Source organism: Euprymna scolopes, chromosome 32, assembly GCF_053919585.1.
Source record: "Euprymna scolopes isolate OS-2025 chromosome 32, ASM5391958v1, whole genome shotgun sequence".
Taxonomy (NCBI): Eukaryota; Metazoa; Mollusca; class Cephalopoda; order Sepiida; family Sepiolidae; genus Euprymna; species Euprymna scolopes.
In genome coordinates, this window is record NC_136513.1 from 63,706,675 (window position 1) to 63,725,809 (window position 19,135).

The 19,135-nt window shown below is 31.9% G+C and overlaps 1 protein-coding gene across 4 annotated transcripts in view; it reads right to left on the bottom strand.

Annotated features, from left to right (window-relative positions):
- Positions 1–19,135, bottom strand: part of LOC145256395 (ribonuclease Oy-like) — a 456,188-nt gene that overhangs the window by 211,632 nt on the left and 225,421 nt on the right. For all 4 annotated transcript variants that reach the window (XM_080115250.1, XM_080115249.1, XM_080115253.1 and 1 more), the window contains one exon: positions 10,596–10,677. In XM_080115250.1, the coding sequence (XP_079971376.1) occupies positions 10,596–10,677 (82 nt within the window). The remainder of the gene's footprint in view (positions 1–10,595; positions 10,678–19,135) is intronic.

Genomic DNA, 19,135 nt, shown 5'->3' on the forward strand with positions numbered 1-19,135 from the left:
TTAATCCATTTTTTTTTTATTGTTTATTTAAGAAGAAATAATGTGTCGAAAACAGTATTTACAATGTATGTAAACAGAAAAGATTTAGTACAGTAGTCAAGAAAAAACAATAAGGGTTTCAGCTATATCAATCAATTAATTTGTTTTTTTTTAATTTTTGTTTAAAGAATTTTTGTCAATCATACTTAAAAAACAAAATAGAGGTTTATCTAGCTTTTATAAAATAAAGAAAAAATAATGGTTATCAGCGCTGATGTGTCAAAAAACAGTATGTCTGATTATGTAAACAGAAAAGATTTAGCATGGTAGCGTGATTGTTTAATAAAAATAACATGTACGGCATACTTAATGTATAAACGAAAGCATTCTTTGCTTGTAAACATTGTCTTGATGTGTCGCAGTTATGTTTGTATTGGATGTATTTTATATCAAACGATTGCCTCTTGTATAGAGTGAAGATATATAGGTATATTTCTGGAGCATTTGTTTTTGTAATAAGAGTTAGATTCTGTAATGAACAGAATAGTCGGTTTCAGCCAATGCGATTTAGCTGTGAGATAGAATTACTTTTGCATTGGGAAATCGAAGGATTATGTTATGGTTATGAATATATGACTCAGTTAATAAGGGTGCAACCTCATATCTGTCGAAAGTGTAGAAATCCTCCCGATGATGACTGGGAGTGGTAAGAGTACTTGGTATTAAGAGGGGAAAATATGAACTACTTCCTTTAAAGATCATTGCAATGGCGCTTCTAGGATGAAATATAGGATTTTATTATAATGACAAACTGTGGTATAAATGGCATTCAAAAGTTACATAAGATGGTGGGTAATAACGTAAACCTAGTAAATTTGTATGTGGCATCTATTGTGGCAAATCCACGGTAATTTGGTGTAGAGGGGAATTTCTGCAATCAAAATATCATATATAGGAGATATAATAGTACTATATAAATTAAACTAGCAGGGCTACCCGGCGTTGCTCGGGACCGTATAAACAATGAAAAAACAAAAGCAGATATTGAACATATGTTTTATTCTTAGGGGAGAGGAATCTTTCATCTCAAGTTTTAGCGTTACAAACAAACATTTGTCTTTTATATATATAGATAATGACAGGTTTTTTGGGGGCCCCCCTCGAAGATAACTGACCAGTTGACCAACTTCTAGTGGTCCGTTTGACGTGAAATTTCGATATTTGTCATCCGGGTGATGGGGCTTCGATATGATAACAAATTTGTCAAGTTTGGTTCCGTCTTTCAAAAGTTTTAGCGTTACAAACAAACATACATACATACACACAGACGTTTGGCTTTTATATATATAGAAGATAAAATAATATAAGAATTAAATAAAAAAAACATTAAAAGATAGCAAATTAATCTCAAATAAATACAATATAATACACTTGACTTAAAAGGGATCAAGTAAAGATTAGATACCCCGTAGCAGAAGACAAATACTGGCGAACATTTCAAGTGACACCGTTTGTTCGACCTTGATATTGGCATTGTTTGTAAACACGTCATATAGCAGACATGGTCGAATGTTCGCGAGGAAGATTTTGTAAAAATATATTTACAAAACATGTTTTTTAATATTAAATATTTACCAAACTTAAGGATTAAAAAAAAACTTTTTCTATTTACACAAAACTTTTTAACGTAAGTAATAACACGAACGTATTTAAACAAAATATATTTAAATAAATGGATGTTTTTCTGAGTGCGTTTTTTTATATATATTTACAGAACTTTTTAATAAAACTAATAATAATAATATAAATAAATGCTAAATTTTTGTGACGTGCCCCAGCGTATTATAAACACCCCAACCTCCCTATGTTAAGAATGGCTTTCAGAATAAATACCCCAACCTCAAAAGCCGTTCTCATCATGTGGAGGTTGGGGGGGGGTATTTCAAAAACTGTTCTTAACATGGGGTGGTTGGGGGTGTTTATACTATGCTGGGGCAGGTCGTAAAATAATACCAAATAAATAAATAAGCCAACGTTATAACTGAGAATTTCGGATGATGTCAATTAAAAAAATGCGTAATTTAAAAACAAATTAAATAAAATTATCATAACCAAATTTTTTAATGGCAGAAACGAATATGAAATAACTGACTTGTTCAGATTTTTGCAACCAAGATTAATTTTTATGTAAAGTGTTTGTTTTTTAATCTTTCTTTGCATGTTTTTAATACAATTCAATATTTATTTAAAGTGCGATATGTATGTAGGTGGTCAGCGAAAGAGAACTCCTTCTACACTGAGGCAATTTTTATGCATAATAAAATCACAAGTATAAAAAATCGAAATTTAAAAAATATATTTTATTCACATATCTTTTATAACTTTTATTTCTATAAAGATGAAGTGTAGTATCACAAGATACAAATCTTTTTATAATTTTCATTTTTATTTAAAACAAAAAAAATTGCTATTTGCTTACTTCTCCACAAGGGCAAATTAAAGACAAGTAAGTTTAGCGTCTGAAATTTTCAGTTTTCCATATTCACTTCTAGACCTATTCCTCACCACAGTACTGGAGGATTGTGTGACTAATGCTCACAGTCCACTTGGAAACACAGACCATCTAATGGTGTCAGTTGACATCACAAATCCCAACACTAAGGTGAGGAGCCATTGCTCAAAACAACAAGGTACTACAACAGGGTTGACTGGGAAGCCATTAGAGAGCATATCAGAGATGCCCTATGGACTAATATCTTTTCTCTTCCTTTTGAACAGTGTGAAGAAAATAGTATCCGCTATGTCCCGCGGAAGGTAATTCTACTTAGCTTGTTACTTGCAACTAAACAAAAAGAAACACTCATGGGGGAGGAAATAAAAGGAAAAATAAAACAACTTGAAAGTAGAAAAGATTGATAGGAAAAGTCATTTGGCTTACAAGTAATGTTCTTGTATTTTAAAATTCAAAAGGGTAGTGGAAGAAGAGAGGGAAAGATAGAAGAAAAAGGGGATTCACTTACTGAAAGTGGTTCACAGTTTGTATCAATCTTTTACAGAAATAGCATGATTTCCTTTTTTTATTTAAAGTTCTTTTAGATACAATAGTCTTTATTTCCTCGTTTAAGTCCATTCTCCATTGACCCGTTAGCTTCATCAGTTATCGTTATTCTTTGAGAGTATTTCCATAAGCGCAATCATTAGATGGAAATCCTTGGGTAATTTTCCTTTATAAAGAAAGCCGATGTAAGAGTAAATCTCCTCTGCTGAGGTTTCAATTAACTGGAAACCCTTCACGACATATCCCAAGTTTCCTTTTTCTCCTGAAATGATCAATTCCTGTGGATTTGTCACATATTCAATTGTTTTAAAGCCCAGTTGAGACAAGAGCTTGTTCTTTCTCAAATGTCCTTCATCTCAGATTTGCCTGAGACACATTCCAAAACTTGACTTATGTTACATGATATGTAACTTGACTTATGTTACATAATAAGGGGTGTCCCCTTTTCATGTAATTAAAAAAATAGGGAATCAGTTAAATGTAAATCATTCAACCACGGTAGTGGTTGAATATATGCTTAAGTCCGAAATTGAATGAATCGAGACACATTCAAACCCCCACCACTAATTCCGTTCGCAACCAAATTTCCAAAAGGTTATGTAGTTGGATTGAACACCTCATTAGCTACATTTTGAAAAATAAATTTCGAAAATTGGTTCAGTAGAAAAAAAGTTACAACAAAATATGTGGGTTCACAAACAGGAGAGTAAGTACATAAGTGACTAACGCTTTTTTTTTATTTTGCATAACCTGTTTTGCATATAAATAATTTTTACTGCGATTCTGCCAATATGACATATTAGCGTAACGGTTAGAGTACCGGGGGTTGGTGGAAAGATTTTAGGTTCAATCCCGTGTATCGTTTTTTTTATAATTAAAAAACCAAACTTTTTTTTAATAACTATTTTTTTTAACTCTCCTTATGATTTTATAGCAAAAAATGGTGAATTTATCGATTAAAAATATTAGTGAATTCTATGATATACATATTCTTTGAATGAACTCAAATTTTTCGTTATCACATTTGATGAAAAATGTCGTCCCATTTTGGCAATGCGTCTGACCAATGATGCTTTCGAACCCGCGACCAGCACTGCGATGTCATCAGCATCAGCCTGGGCATAAATATTCCTATTTTTAAACTCCTTTAAAAGAGGATTCAGCATACAGTTCCATAGTAAAGGTGATAAAATCCCACTTTGGGGGTTTCATTTAACTACTTCCCTTTTAACAGTTGCCCTCAGTAGTTCTACTTGAACTGTTCTGTGCCTCACCATATACTCAATCCATCGGATGAGTACTGGTGGCACATTGAGTTCTCGTAGCGACTTGAACATACTACTGAAGGGTATGTTGTCAAAAGCTCCAATGATATCTAAAAAGACACCGAGTGCCATCTTCTTTTTTGTTAGTTTACGCTCTATACAGATCACAAATTCATGAACCGCAGTCTCGGTAGAGACCCTGGCTCGGAACTACTGTGATTGAATGATAAATATTGCATAAATGTGTGTTTGAGAGCTAATTTTTTTTGACAATCATTAATAAATATTATAAATTTATATATTACTACAATAGCAATGCCTGGAAAAATCATGGATTATATGGAAAAATGCACGCATGAAAAGTAATGTTCTTAAGATTTTATTAAACCTGGAAAAGTAAAGGACAAGAAATTCAACCTGGAAAAGTAAAGAACAAGATATTCTAGTAAAGTAAAAAATAAGAATTTTTTAGACTTAAAATATTGCAGCTAAAAATAAAATTTGAATATTGATAAATATTTTATTTATTATTTGCATATGTTGTTGTTTATTGTTGAGTTAGAAAGAATTAAATGATCCTAATTATGATATAATAAAATTATTAATTTTTATGTAAATTATAAAATTATTAATTCCATCTACTAACTAACTAATGAATTAATTTTATTCAAACAATTTTCACTACATAAATATATGCAAATAATAGGGGGGAAATAAGTTCAATCCAGCGACTGACACCCTTTCTAACTCAACAATAAACAACAACATATGCAAATAATAAATAAAATATTTATCAATATTCAAATTTTATTTTTAGCTGCAATATTTTAAGTCTAAAAAATTCTTATTTTTTACTTTACTAGAATATCTTGTTCTTTACTTTTCCAGGTTGAATTTCTTGTCCTTACTTTTCCAGGTTTAATAAAATCTTAAGAATATTACTTTTCATGCACGCATTTTTCCATATAATATGAAATAGGATAGTCAAGGATTCAAACTTGCTAAGCTATACTTGGAATTGAGAATTCCAATCATGAGTTAAAATAAACACAGAATGTTATTATAAATGGAATGTCCAATAAATTGTTGATTCTGTTAAAATATTTAATAAATACAAATTTGGCTGGAAACTATTCACATTCTTAGAAAGAATGCATAATAGAATATGGGTTACAGAATTAAAGAAGTAGGTTAAATTCCTTTGTAAAACAACAAAGAGAATAGGAAATTTCCTGGTCGTCAGAAATGGTTTCAAAAACGTGCATGTTGATAACACGTGAGTTGTAGTCACGTTGACGAGACATACATGTGATTTCTCAATATAGGAAAGAGTTCGAAGTTAGTTAGGGTTAGGGTTAGGTCAGTCAGATCAGAGAAGCAGAGAGGTTCACTGACGCCCAAAATAAAGAAGACGGCTCTTTTATAGAGAGACCCAACCACATCTCATTTGCATACTCCCTCCCCGATCTCGTCACATCACGTGGTTTTCAGTCCATAAATACCAGGGGGCAGCCATTTTTATTTTCTCTTTTTTTTTCCTTTCCTAACACGAGCCGCACAATGCGTGAGGTAAGGTTCTTTACTTTTAACCACAGAGGAGGAGGAAAAACAAAACATAGAGAGAAAAAAAGGGAAAGAAAGGGACAAAAATAGAATAGAGGAAACAAATTTTTCACAAGTTTGCTAATAAGACAACTGAATGGTGCAAAGCGGGCATTGGAGCACATGTTCCCACACGGAAGTATTATAGCAAGCTCCACTCACCCACTAGGCAATGTCGTTCTACTGCCGATATTTTAACAGTCATTTCTGAATGCATATACCATGCACTAGATAAGATGAGCAAAGCCAGAGCTTTAACCCTTGATACCAAGGTCTTTGACAAAGTCTAGCATAAAGGGCTGCTAATGAAAATTAAATCCTGTGGTATAAGTAGACATATACTAAATATAATTAGATCCTTGTTAGACAATAACACCGTCCAGGTTGTCATTGATGGATGTACATCCAAGCAGCATAACATTCATGTGGGAGTGTCTCAGGGGTCGATTCTTGGATCACTATTATTCCTGATATCCATAAACGACCTCCCTGATAATATTGTGTCCGAGATGGGTATATTTGCTGAGGATACAACGCTCTATAACATGCACGAGAAGAACAGATGCATATAAATCTGAAACAATGGTAGAATCATAAGAAAATGACTTCTGGAATGGGATGGCAAATGGATGCTAACATTTAATGCTAGTAAGACTAAGCTGTTCTCCTTTAACAATTACAAGATGCTTCTTCAACCACCGATATCCATGACAAATAACACTCTACGTGAGGATTCTTTCTTCAAACTCGTCAGCCTACCTTACATTTGCGGGCAATATGAACTGGAATAAATACATTGAGGACATTGTGAAGGCTGCTGCGAAGAAGGTGGATTCCCTCTATGAAGCTAGAAGACTACTCAAACCTGAGAGTATCCTATAAGGCCACCATTCGCCCATGCATGGAGTATTGTTGCCACATCTGTGTTGGTGCATCTGCCACTAGCCTTTCCCTTTTGGATATTCAAAAAAGAGTCTTCAATCTAATATATCCCACTTTGTCAACTAAGCTCCAACCCCTGTTCCATCGCCGCAATGCTGCATCCTATGTACCAAGAGAGGGTACAAAAAAAAATTTAGATAGATTTTTCTTTTTTGTTTTTTTTTGCAAATAAAAAAGAAGTTGAACTGAATTACTTACTGGTTTAGCTCTTCCGAGATACTGTTGTTGTTGCGTTAACATTAATGTCGTCATTTGAATTTTCTCCACACTTGTTTTTTTCTCAGTAAAAAAAAAAAAAACTTCAGCCAGAAAAAAAGAAAATTATTTCTTTTGCCTAAGTGCTTGCAAATAAGCAGGGTTTTTGGTTGTTGTTCTTCTTCGCTGGGAGATTTTTGTAATTGTAGACAACTTTAATTTTTTAGAAGTGTATGGAGGAGAGAAAATAAAAATTATCCTTCAGACAGAAAAAAGAAAAACAAATGCTAGGAATTTTTTTTTTAAATGCTTGGGATGTTTTGTGTGTAAGAACTTGCCTTTCATTTTTGGAAAAGAAAAGAACTCGCCTCGGTGAATTTGAGGGGAAAATAATTTTATGCAGGAAATTTATTAAAATTCAATTCAGTTCCATAAAATTTTAAAAATCATTTTACTGCATTTGCAGCTTGGTAAATAGTTTGGTTTTTTTTCGAAAAATTGAGTTGAAATTTTTCAGTACTTGAGTTTGTCAGTTTGTTTTGTTAACAAACTGTTTTTTATGTAAACAGTCATTCTAAATATTTTGGTTGACTGTTATATTGTTTGTACAGACTTTAAATTATCTTAAATATTCCATAGGTGTCGAATTGCTAGTTTATAATAACAATAGTGATAGTTGAAACAAAAATAATAGTAAATAAATATAGTAAAGTAATTATGACAATGGTGATACTTATAATAATAATATTTTAACCAGGGTCCAATAGAAAAGCCTACAAAAAAATGTGTGCATTTAACTCCATTTTGATGATGTCCCTTGAAATAGGGATAAAACGTTGATAACCATTTATCTATATGCATACATCTCCATATGACATCCACATGTACACATATATATATGCATATTATACAGCTATATGAAATGTACATTTATACATTGTACATGCACGCCCATACATACACGTGTACATATAAATAATAAGCATACACATACATGTATAAATACATACACATACATGCAAACACAGACATACATATGCACACATATATACACACATGCTTAGATACACATATATGCGCATACACACACATACAAGCTCACTCATATAAATATATATACATATATATATAAAGCAATATAGCCGAGCATGTAAGATAGCACAAACACATACACATTAACATATATATGTATTACACACATACACACACTATATATATATATATATATATATATATATATATATATACTAGCAGAAGTACCCGTCGTTGACTGGGTTCAAAAAGAACCTACAGAAAATGGACTGTGATTGATGAAAGTATGATAGGTTATGAAAAGGAGGGGGTTGTAAAGAGATAGGTTTTGATACTCAAAAATTTTACCCTAAGCAAAATATGATGAAAGTAAAGATAATTTTCGCGAAAATATATTTTTTTATATCAACCTTGTTTCCATTTGTAGCCAAGAGTGACCAACAAAATAATGTTTCCTTACAAATGTTATATATATAATAATATAAATATACAAGAAATAAATGTTATCATAGTCAATAAAAGTTACTTTTATGGTAGAAAAGTTCATTGGTTTGTATTTTTAAGTAATTTGTAAAAATTTTTTTTTAATTCACGAACCAATTTAAAAAAAATGAAAATGGCAGCGACTTTGAAATGGAGAGCCCCGTTTTCAATTTGAAGGAGGGGCACCTGAGCATTCTGTGTTAACAATTTAAGAGAGTTCTGTCAACGTAAAGGAATATTTATAAGCATATTTTAATGTTTTCCGTTAATTTGTGCTTGAGGAATATTCGATTATGGCATGTGTAGTTTATATAAAAATTAATTTAAGTAGTTATCGCCTCGAATTTCGGTTTGCTCAAATTATTTCAAGTAAAGAGCATTAAAAACTATTTCGAAACAAAAAAAAACATGAACTGAACTTTTATTGACTATGGTAACATTTATTTCTTGTATATTTATTTTTTCGGGTAGTCGTTTGTTGTCTTTTCTGCTAAACACTCTTACTAAATAATATTGACGAAATATCGAAAAACAAAGAAACAAAAACAGTTTTGAAAAATAATGAAGCTTTACTTACTTTAGTAAAACAATCCGAAACAGCAAAATGGGATATTAAAAAAGTAAACACGTAATTACTTTAGTTTTTTAAAGCGAAGAATCGATATTAATATGAATAAGAAGAAAATGGCGACTTTTTCAATCAGAAGAGCTTTGTTTCAGTTTTACAGTATTGAATGGTATAGTATTGTGCCGTCGGATTCAGGGTTTTACAATTGTAATGTAAAGAACACGCAGAAAGGGTTGTAATCAACTGAATTCCTTCTAGTACACTAACCAAAAAAAGCTTAAACAGATATATAAATAAAAATAAAAAGGTTATGTAAATGTTTTTAAAAAAACACGTAATCATGTGAGCAGGATTTTTTCCTTTTTTTGACATGATAACATGATATTATTTTTTATTATTTATCTATTTTCGAAAGAGTACCATGTGCAAGTGGAGAAGGAAAAAAACAGAGTTATGGAAAAATTGTGTCGAGAATTGTCTAAAGTTCCAACTTTTTTTTGGCTTTCACTTTAATAAGAACGTGAATTTGTGAGGTGAATTTATTCGACACAATATGATTCAACTCCAAAAAAATAAATAAAAGCTAACCTGAATTAAGATTAAAGTTAAGGTGTTATTGTGGACCCTCACCCCTTTTAAAAAACCTTGTTAAACTTTGTGACATATTTACATTCTATGGTGGTCGAACACCTAATAATTTTATTATACCATATTTCTTCAAACTGAAACATAATTATCAAGTATACTTATGCAAATAGATATGAAAAGTCTTTGTTAAATTTTGTGCCATATTTCCATGGAGTACAGGTGCGAACGCAGACCCCACAATTTTATTATACCATCCCTATTGAAGTTGAGACATACTTATCAAAGTATTCTTATGTACATCTGTATCAAAAACACTTGTAAACGTTTTTTTTTTCATTTTTTATTTCCATACTTTGGGGGCCAGGCCCGAACACAGACCCCACAATTTTTATGAACCACCATTCTGTCAGATCAAACATACCCATTCCTGGTCTTTGATACATCTTCTATCATTATGTCTAATCAATTTTTTTTAAATAGTCAACCATATAGGAGCCTATTCGTGACCAGACACACACACACACACACATTCAGCTTTATATTATAGATATATATATGACAGAAAAAAATATCATACAATATATATATATATATATATATATATATATATATATATATATATATTGTATAGTATATTTTTTTTCTGTCATGCTTACTTACACTATAAAAATTTTTCTTTATTTTTAGTACTTTTGTTTTTGCATGGGTGAAGGAGGAGCTTAAGATTGCAGTTGGTAAATTTGTGGGCAAATCATCAAGCAAATATATATAAATTGGCAAATATAATATCTTTCAGAAATGTGATATAGTTTCTGTTTTAATATAAAATAATAAAAAAAAACATGAGTAAAAAATAATATATAAAATGAAAAGCTTTACTTACAGATGAGTTAGCTTCAACACACACTGCAGGTGGCCATTGTTGAGTGAAGACAAAATAGTCAAAGTGCACGTCTTTTGCCAATCTAAAAATGGAAATCAAACAAAAAAATAAAGATAAAATCTAGACATTGAAAATTCAAAGAAAATAATTCTGAAAGTGTTCCCTAAAATAAAAAAAACAAATTGAAAAGAAAAGGAACATAAAGAAAAACAAAAAATAGACCTAAGTCTTTTTAGTGGTAGAAAATTTTAATTTTTAACTATATATTGATACAAAATTTTAATTTTTAACTATATATTGATACAAAATAAAACTGTTTATAAATTATGAAATAAACAAAATTTTAATTTTTAACTATATATTGATACAAAATAAAACTGTTTATAAATTATGAAATAAACAAAATTTTAATTTTTAACTATATATTGATACAAAATAAAACTGTTTATAAATTATGAAATAAACAAAATGCATTCTTGATTAGCTATTTTCAAAGAAATGAAATTAGAAAAAAAGAAAATGCAAATTTTCAAGCTATTTTAAATAGAAAAATCAGCCTGCTAATTGAGTAATTTCAACATAAACAAAATATCAGCACTTTATTTACACAAGCACTTTCTCACGTTATTCAGCAGATCTACTAAAACAGAATCTTGGATATTTGGATATAATGGAAGCTGTTGTATTCTCAACTGTGCAAAGGAAGGAGAAATCAAGTAATAGACCAGATTATGACTGAAAGATATTTTGAAAAGAATCTGGAATTAGAGGAATATCAACGCTAGTCAGGTTCCTAATGGCACAATTTTAACGTTTGTGGGAACTTTTTGGAGATTTGCAAATCTATACATTTTTGGAAAGGTTATTGTCTAAGGAATCAGAAAACCAATGTTTGCATTTGCCCAGATGCCTATATGGCGGCCATATTGGATTTACAAAATGGCCGCCGTAAAATGTACGTTTTGTAATATCTTGGCTTCTAAATACGCTGGAACACTGATTTTAACTGCTAAACCTACATTTTCAGGGTCCAGGAAGCCACTGGTGGTAGTTATAAAATTTTCCCATATGTATATATGGCAGCCATATTGGAATTTTACAAAATGGCTGCCGTCAAATGTATGTTTTGTAATACCGCAGCCTCTAAATAAGTTGGAACAATGATTTTAACTGCTAAACCTACATTTTCAGTGTCAAGGAAGTCAATGGTCCACGTTATCATTTTATTTTTTGTACGCCACCCCCCTTTTGAAACACATAATCCAACATATGAGTAAAAAACTTAACAACCCTGGCAGTTAGTCAGAAAATTATTTTTATTGAAATGCCTTTTAACTGTAAACTTTGAATGTTTGTGCAACCATCTTAAACATAATTAGATGTTTGATCATAGTCTATGTATAATAATCATCATCAACATCATCATCAACATCACTTTCATATATCACAGCTTGGGAATCTTCATCGTTTTCGCACTGGCTGCTGCACGACACATATCAGTACAAGCTAAGTCTTTAGACCTGCAGGAGCATCTGCCAGAAGAACAGTCAAATATACATTTGCATGTGATCATCTCAAGAATGGCCTTAGGGGCTGGGAGGACCTCTGTGGTCATTGGTTTTAGGGTGCCATCCAAATCTTTGAAGTACCAATTTTCCAGGGGATCCAGTTGTGAAATCTGCAGAGCAATGGTTGCTTGTGCCCATACCCTTGCTTGGACATGGACTCTTAAAATATGCTGCTTTAGAGCTCCAGGTGTTGGAGGGAGCCTGTCACTTTCTGCCCTATGCTTGCAGAACAGATGCCATCGCAGTTCAGGGATTGTTTTTATGTTGATCCCTTTTGGCGAGTAAGCTGCACATACAAAGGATTCCAGTTTTGACAGCATTCCATCTGTCACTTCTGCTTCATCCATAAGCATTTGCAGAGCATTGACAACATCTGAGTCTGCTTTGAGGTAGATCTGTAGCCAGGTTGTCTTGCATATACGAGAGAACCTCCCTGTGTTGTCTGTCCCAGTGAACGCATGGAAGGCTGGCAAAGCCTTTGCTCTTTCTTTACCTAGAGCTCGCCACAGTGGTTCAATTTGTATAACACAAGAGGACATAGAAATGGACGTGTTTTTCAGCAATAGGTCATAGTTTGCTGTGACTAGCACTAAAACGTCCATATCTGGAGAGAAAAATACTAACTGTGCATCAGGTGGGTTTCGCTGTGAAGCCAGCACAGCCTGGTGGATAAGCAGCGTGTCTGCTTCCTCATGGTTATTTACTTCAAAGACCAGGTCTCTGTTGCTCTTAGTGTATCCAAAAGCAGATATGATGATCAGCTTGGATGATCCCTTGTTATACTCTAGAGTTTGGGCAGCAAGATAGTCAGTCAGATCAGCCTTCGTCTTGTCATGGGAGAGGAACCTCCTCATTGGGATGTGTTTGATGTTAGTGTCATCTCTGACTTGATACTGAACAGAAGCTTTTCCTTGTCTTCGTTTTTCTCTGGTTGCACTTTTCAGAGAATCTGCTCGGTATGTGTCAAAAACGAGGATGATTTCATCATAATCTCGTGTTAGTTGCATCAGTCTGTCATTGAAGCAGCTACTCAGATCCTTGAGTGTCACTAGAGTCGCTGGTTTCTTGCTCAGCTTCTGCACAAGCACCATGCCATCCACCAGTGCTATCTTCCGACTTGGCTGATCAGTAGATGTGGGCTCTGTAAATCCTGTATACGTTGCATCTTGGTGGGTAGAATTTCCAGCTTGAGGTGACTGGTCTTCATGGGGCATGTCTTCTCTTGTCAGCTTCTCAAGTAGATGGATTAACTTGGACTTGTTGTAGCATGGCAGCATTGTTCCATCAGAGGCAAACAGTACTCTTGGTGTCAGAGTGAATTCATGGTTTCCTATGGCCTCTTTCTGGTTGATGTCTCGGCTTGACCTGGCAAGTACTATCAGCTTTGCAAACAGGTCCTTGGTCTCCTTCAGATCCACAGTATTGTCTCTGAGTTTCACTGTAATCTTCTTGTTCCCAGAAAGGAACATCTTGTTGTTCTCTTTCTTCACAGGGGCCCAGAGGCTGACATCTCCATTGATCCGTTCTGACACGTAATCCTTATACAACTTCTGTCCAGTGACATCAATATTCAAGATATGTGGTACATACTCATCTGGGATGTAGGCATTAGTGATCACATTGTACAGCTTTTCCAATTTAGTGGTAAAGAGGTTTCCATGGCTGAGCAAGGCTTCCTTGATCTTGTCGACTGTACCATGTGCCCTCTTGACTGCACTTGGTCCAAGCTCATGATGCTCTGTGATTCTGTCAGCTTCCATGCCAAACTGACTCTTGAACTCTTTTGACAGACGTGAAAGTTCTGGTGTGGCCAGAAAAAATCTCTGTCTGGCATTGGCATTGTTGGAGATGCCTATTATGCCAGAGCTAGTCTTCATCAGTTTGTTCAGGTGTTCACATGCATGGTCTGCCCCAACAGACACGAAGGGAATGACACTTTCCGTGACTGATATATTGCCTGCTCGTAATTCCTCCCATGTATGAGGGTGATTGCTTCTCAAGTCATGCATATCTGCAATGTATCTTGGCCAGAGTCGCTTATACTTGATGCGGTCCATGGCAAAGAACAGTTTGCTAAGTGCTTCTCCAGCTTGCAGATGGAGTTCCAGGTCAGCATTTCGAGTTGCTGCTACAAAAAACAGAATTGCTTCCACCCAATCTAGGTACTTCATCATGGCCTTGAACATTGCATTCTGGGATTTCTGTTCCTTCCATTTTTTAAATGCTGTGATGACCTTAGCAGTAGTCAAGGCTTCCTGAAGGGTGCTGTTTGCTTGCTTCACGGATTCAGCCTTCGTGTCTTTATCCTCAGAGCAGGCAGCTTCTACTCCTTCTGCTGCCGTCAAATGTATATATATATATAAAAATATATATATATATAAATGTATATATATATATATATATATAAATGTATATAATATATATATGTATATATATATATAAAAATGCCCTTCTTCTGCCGTCAAATGTATATATATATATAAAAATGTATATATATATATAAATGTATATATATATATATATATAAATGTATATATATATATATAAATGTATATATATATATAAATGTATATATATATATAAATGTATATATATATATATAAATGTATATATACATATATATAAATGTATATATACATATATATAAATGTATATGTACATATATATAAATGTATATGTACATATATATAAATGTATATGTACATATATATAAATGTATATATACATATATATAAATGTATATATACATATATATAAATGTATATATACATATATATAAATGTATATATATATAAATGTATATATACATATATATAAATGTATATATACATATATTAAATGTATATATATAAATGTATATATACATATATATAAATGTATATATACATATATATAAATGTATATATATAAATGTATATATACATATATATAAATGTATATATACATATATATATATATAAATGTATATATACATATATATAAATGTATATATATATATATAAATGTATATATACATATATATAAATGTATATATATATATATATATATATATATATATATATATATAAATGTATATATATATAAATGTATATATATATATATAATGTATATATATATATATATATAAATGTATATATATATATAAATGTATATATATATTATATATATATAAATGTATATATATATATATATAAATGTATATACATATATATATAAATGTATATATTTATATATATAAATGTATATATATATATATATATATATAAATGTATATATATATATATATATATATATATAAATGTATATATATATATATATATATATTATATATATATTTATATATATATATATATATATATATATTTATATATATATATAAATGTGTATATATATATATATATATGTATATATATAATGTATATATATATATATAAATGTATATATATATATATATTTGTATATATATATATATATATATATAAATATATATATATATATATATATATATATATATATTAAGTAATGTGATTGATAATTTAAATTTAAAAATCAAATTATGATTAAATCAAAAATCCGTTTCATAAGAAGGAACAACAACAAAATCAATTATCTGTACGATCGTTTCGGAAAACAATGCTTTTTATTGTGGTAGACATCTAGTTACGGACAATAATTATTACATATAGTTTTTAATAAGCAAGGTCTCCTCGTCAGCAAATTTTGAAGAGTTTTTATTAAATTTAAAAGACACCATGAATAAACCTAGCATTAAAAGTAAGGCAGATGTATCTTTGAATTTTTCGCCTTTTGAAATCAGGAACTATGGTTAAAATACTCATTTAGATGTTTGCTATAGCTTTTTATCTTATTGAATGATGAATTTTAAAAAGGGGGGACGCCCGTGCAATAAATTATTTCTGTTAGCGTACTTTTTATTTAAAGACGCTACGGTTTATATTTCGAATGTTGTTTGTGTAATTACATAATGCTATTATCAGCAGACGCAGAGGGATAGTCCGACCATGGAGCCGCCGATTATCGACAGTCGTTCCATGGGTTTGAAGACAGGTTGCCGCAAGTTCCTTGCAGACGCAGACTATCACCAGGCGCCGCCGGTTGCTGGCAGACGCAGCTGGATTTAAGAGCAGATGAACAGTTATAGCGCTGAACACTCGCTTGCATTCCCGCTCATTCGGTGTTAACCGGTCTCGCGACGTGGACGCATGGGCGTGAATTTGTTTGTCAGAGGTTATAAGTGACACACGCCTTATGGAACCATTTTATAGAGCAGTGGGGGCTCATACCCATATGCCCAGCTCCGGCATAACAAACCATTTGAGACTCAACTCCTCCAGGGTGAATGTCGTTTCAAGTACAAGTATATATATGTTCCGACAGTGTACAATGCTTAATTAAGTCTAAGAGAGATCACCCACTTGACCACCTTGTGTGTTAAGTTTAAGGGTCTTTTTATTGTTTATACATATTTGAAAAAATGCTTAGTCATGTCAACGGATCTGATGTCAGTTCTCTGTGTCGTGTTATTATAATCCAGAGTGACATACTAATTTCAAGACAAAAAATTGACACAAGATGTCATATTCCAAAAATCACATGCCTGAACTGCTGATTCCAAAAATTAGGTAAATGAATCGAATGCACGCTAGGGGCTTAGTTGTAACATTCCAAAAATTATGTATAGTCACTGGAATTCTGAGACTGATACTACCCTCAGGAATTCATGTTGAAGTAATGCTTGCCTAATTCCTAACTGTGTTAATGTTTTTATGTATTAATTTAAAAAAAAAATGAAAGTGTTTGTGCAGTATAGGTCCGATTTGACAATTTTGAAGGTGGTTGTACAGTATAGGTACGATTTGACAATTTTGAAGGTGTTTGTGCAGTATAGGTTCGATTTGACAATTTTGAAGGTGCTTGTGCAGTATAGGTCCGATTTGACAATTTTGAAGGTGCTTGTGCAGTATAGGTTCGATTTGACAATTTTTAAGGTGCTTGTGCACTGCAGTCTAAACCCCAATAAATAATTTTGAAGATGCTTTTACAGTATAAATATACGTATCCATATAGTTTTTATCAGACACTGTGCATGTTTTATGAACATCTATCTATGCCGACAGTTTTGTGTAAACAGTTAAAGCTCATTTGTGGAAAAGATTACAATATTTAGCAAAACATTTATACACATAGACATGTAGATATTTTTTATTGGATGTCGTGCACGGTTTCTGAACACTCATCGGTACCAACAGTATCGCCTAAACACTTCAAATGTAAACCAAAGTAATTTTGAGAAAAGATTAGAAAATTTTATGGGTATCAACAAAAACAAAATCAGTACTTGCATAGAATACGCACTGTGCTGATATAATGTTATTTTTATCGACATCCATTTTTAACAGGGATTTTGGAAAGGTTTTACATATTCTGTACCTAATAAGATTATTTTCTAAGAACGATACCTTCTCTGCATATTGTCTTAAGTTTTATTGCCTCTATTAACATCTACATTAAATATTTATTTGAGCCAATGGGTCATGGGTCGTCTAGTACTGTATATATACCGACCTATAATTTTTTTGTTTTTGTATATTGATACTCATATTAAAAACTCATTTGTTCTATTTATTTAAAAAGAAAATACAACTTTGTTATATATGGTTTGTGGAATTGCATTCATCTGCAAAATATCTAGCTAATTTGCATATTTATTTAAACATTAATTTTAATTAATTCCCTTTTAGTTTTTTGGTTTTATTATGGGATGATGATCTTTAATTAACTATTACGTGTAATTATATTCATGCAGATATTCTACATGATTTATACTTGCGTAATGTTTGCGTAAAAATGTTATATTTACATACAAACCTCTTTCTGTATATATTTATCTATATGTATATATATTTGTTGAAAAAATTTACCTACCAAACTTCTCCCTCATTTCTTGATCTACAGACATGAAACTTCATATATAGATATTTGAACTCATACAAAACTTCATATTTGGATTTTAGCCCGGGAAAATCGGTGCAACTGTGTGAAAATAAAAAAAATGAAATTTGCCAGGTGAAGGTCGAACGACGGCATAACGAATATGCATGCGTGACATAATAGCTATTGGTTCATGTTTGAATTTTTAGCTATGCAGTAAACATGTTTTCATAGTGCAGTCATTAACGTCAAAAGGTAAATCGTAAGCTAAACGTTTTTGTTTCGATTTTCAGTGGTGACTCATGAGTCATAGTTTTTTTAACTTTTTAAATTATTACTTGGGTCCAATATAATCTATATATATAAAATCTATAATATAGATCTCACCTGTCTGTTTAAATGTATGTTTGTATGTCTGCCTAAAACTTTAGAAAGAGGTGACAGATTTTCAGGAAATTGGTATCGTTTTGAAGCTCAACCCATCAGACGACAAATATCGAAAAATTGGCCAAAAACACTCATTCCTTCGCCCTCAACTGGGCATTTTTCTACAGGGAGGGGGTCGCTGATATTTTTGAAAGTCATCCCCTCTTTTTGATTGACTAGCCTTAATTTAAATCTTTGTCACTCCCGGTTTGGCGATGGATGCAGTGGCAAAAACGTCACTTTTTTTTTCATGTTCTTTTCCTCCTTCACGGTACAAATTCGAGCCTGTCTGCCTGCTACCACTTCTGTTTTCTTTCCTTTTTTTTTTTTGATCAACACACATCTCCAAACACCTGAGCAATGCTGGGTACCCAAGCTAGTTTTTAATATAAGGCAATTAAATAATTCTGAATATAAGACGGGGGATAGTATTTAACTATTATGGAATACGGACCATGCTGAAATGCAAACGTTATTATTTAGGTAGCCATTCTTAATATTGGGAGGGGGAACTTTTTTTTAAAGCTTCTGTACTTACGCCTTTCAATATAAGGCAATTAAATAATTCTGAATATAAAGAGGAGGATAGTATTT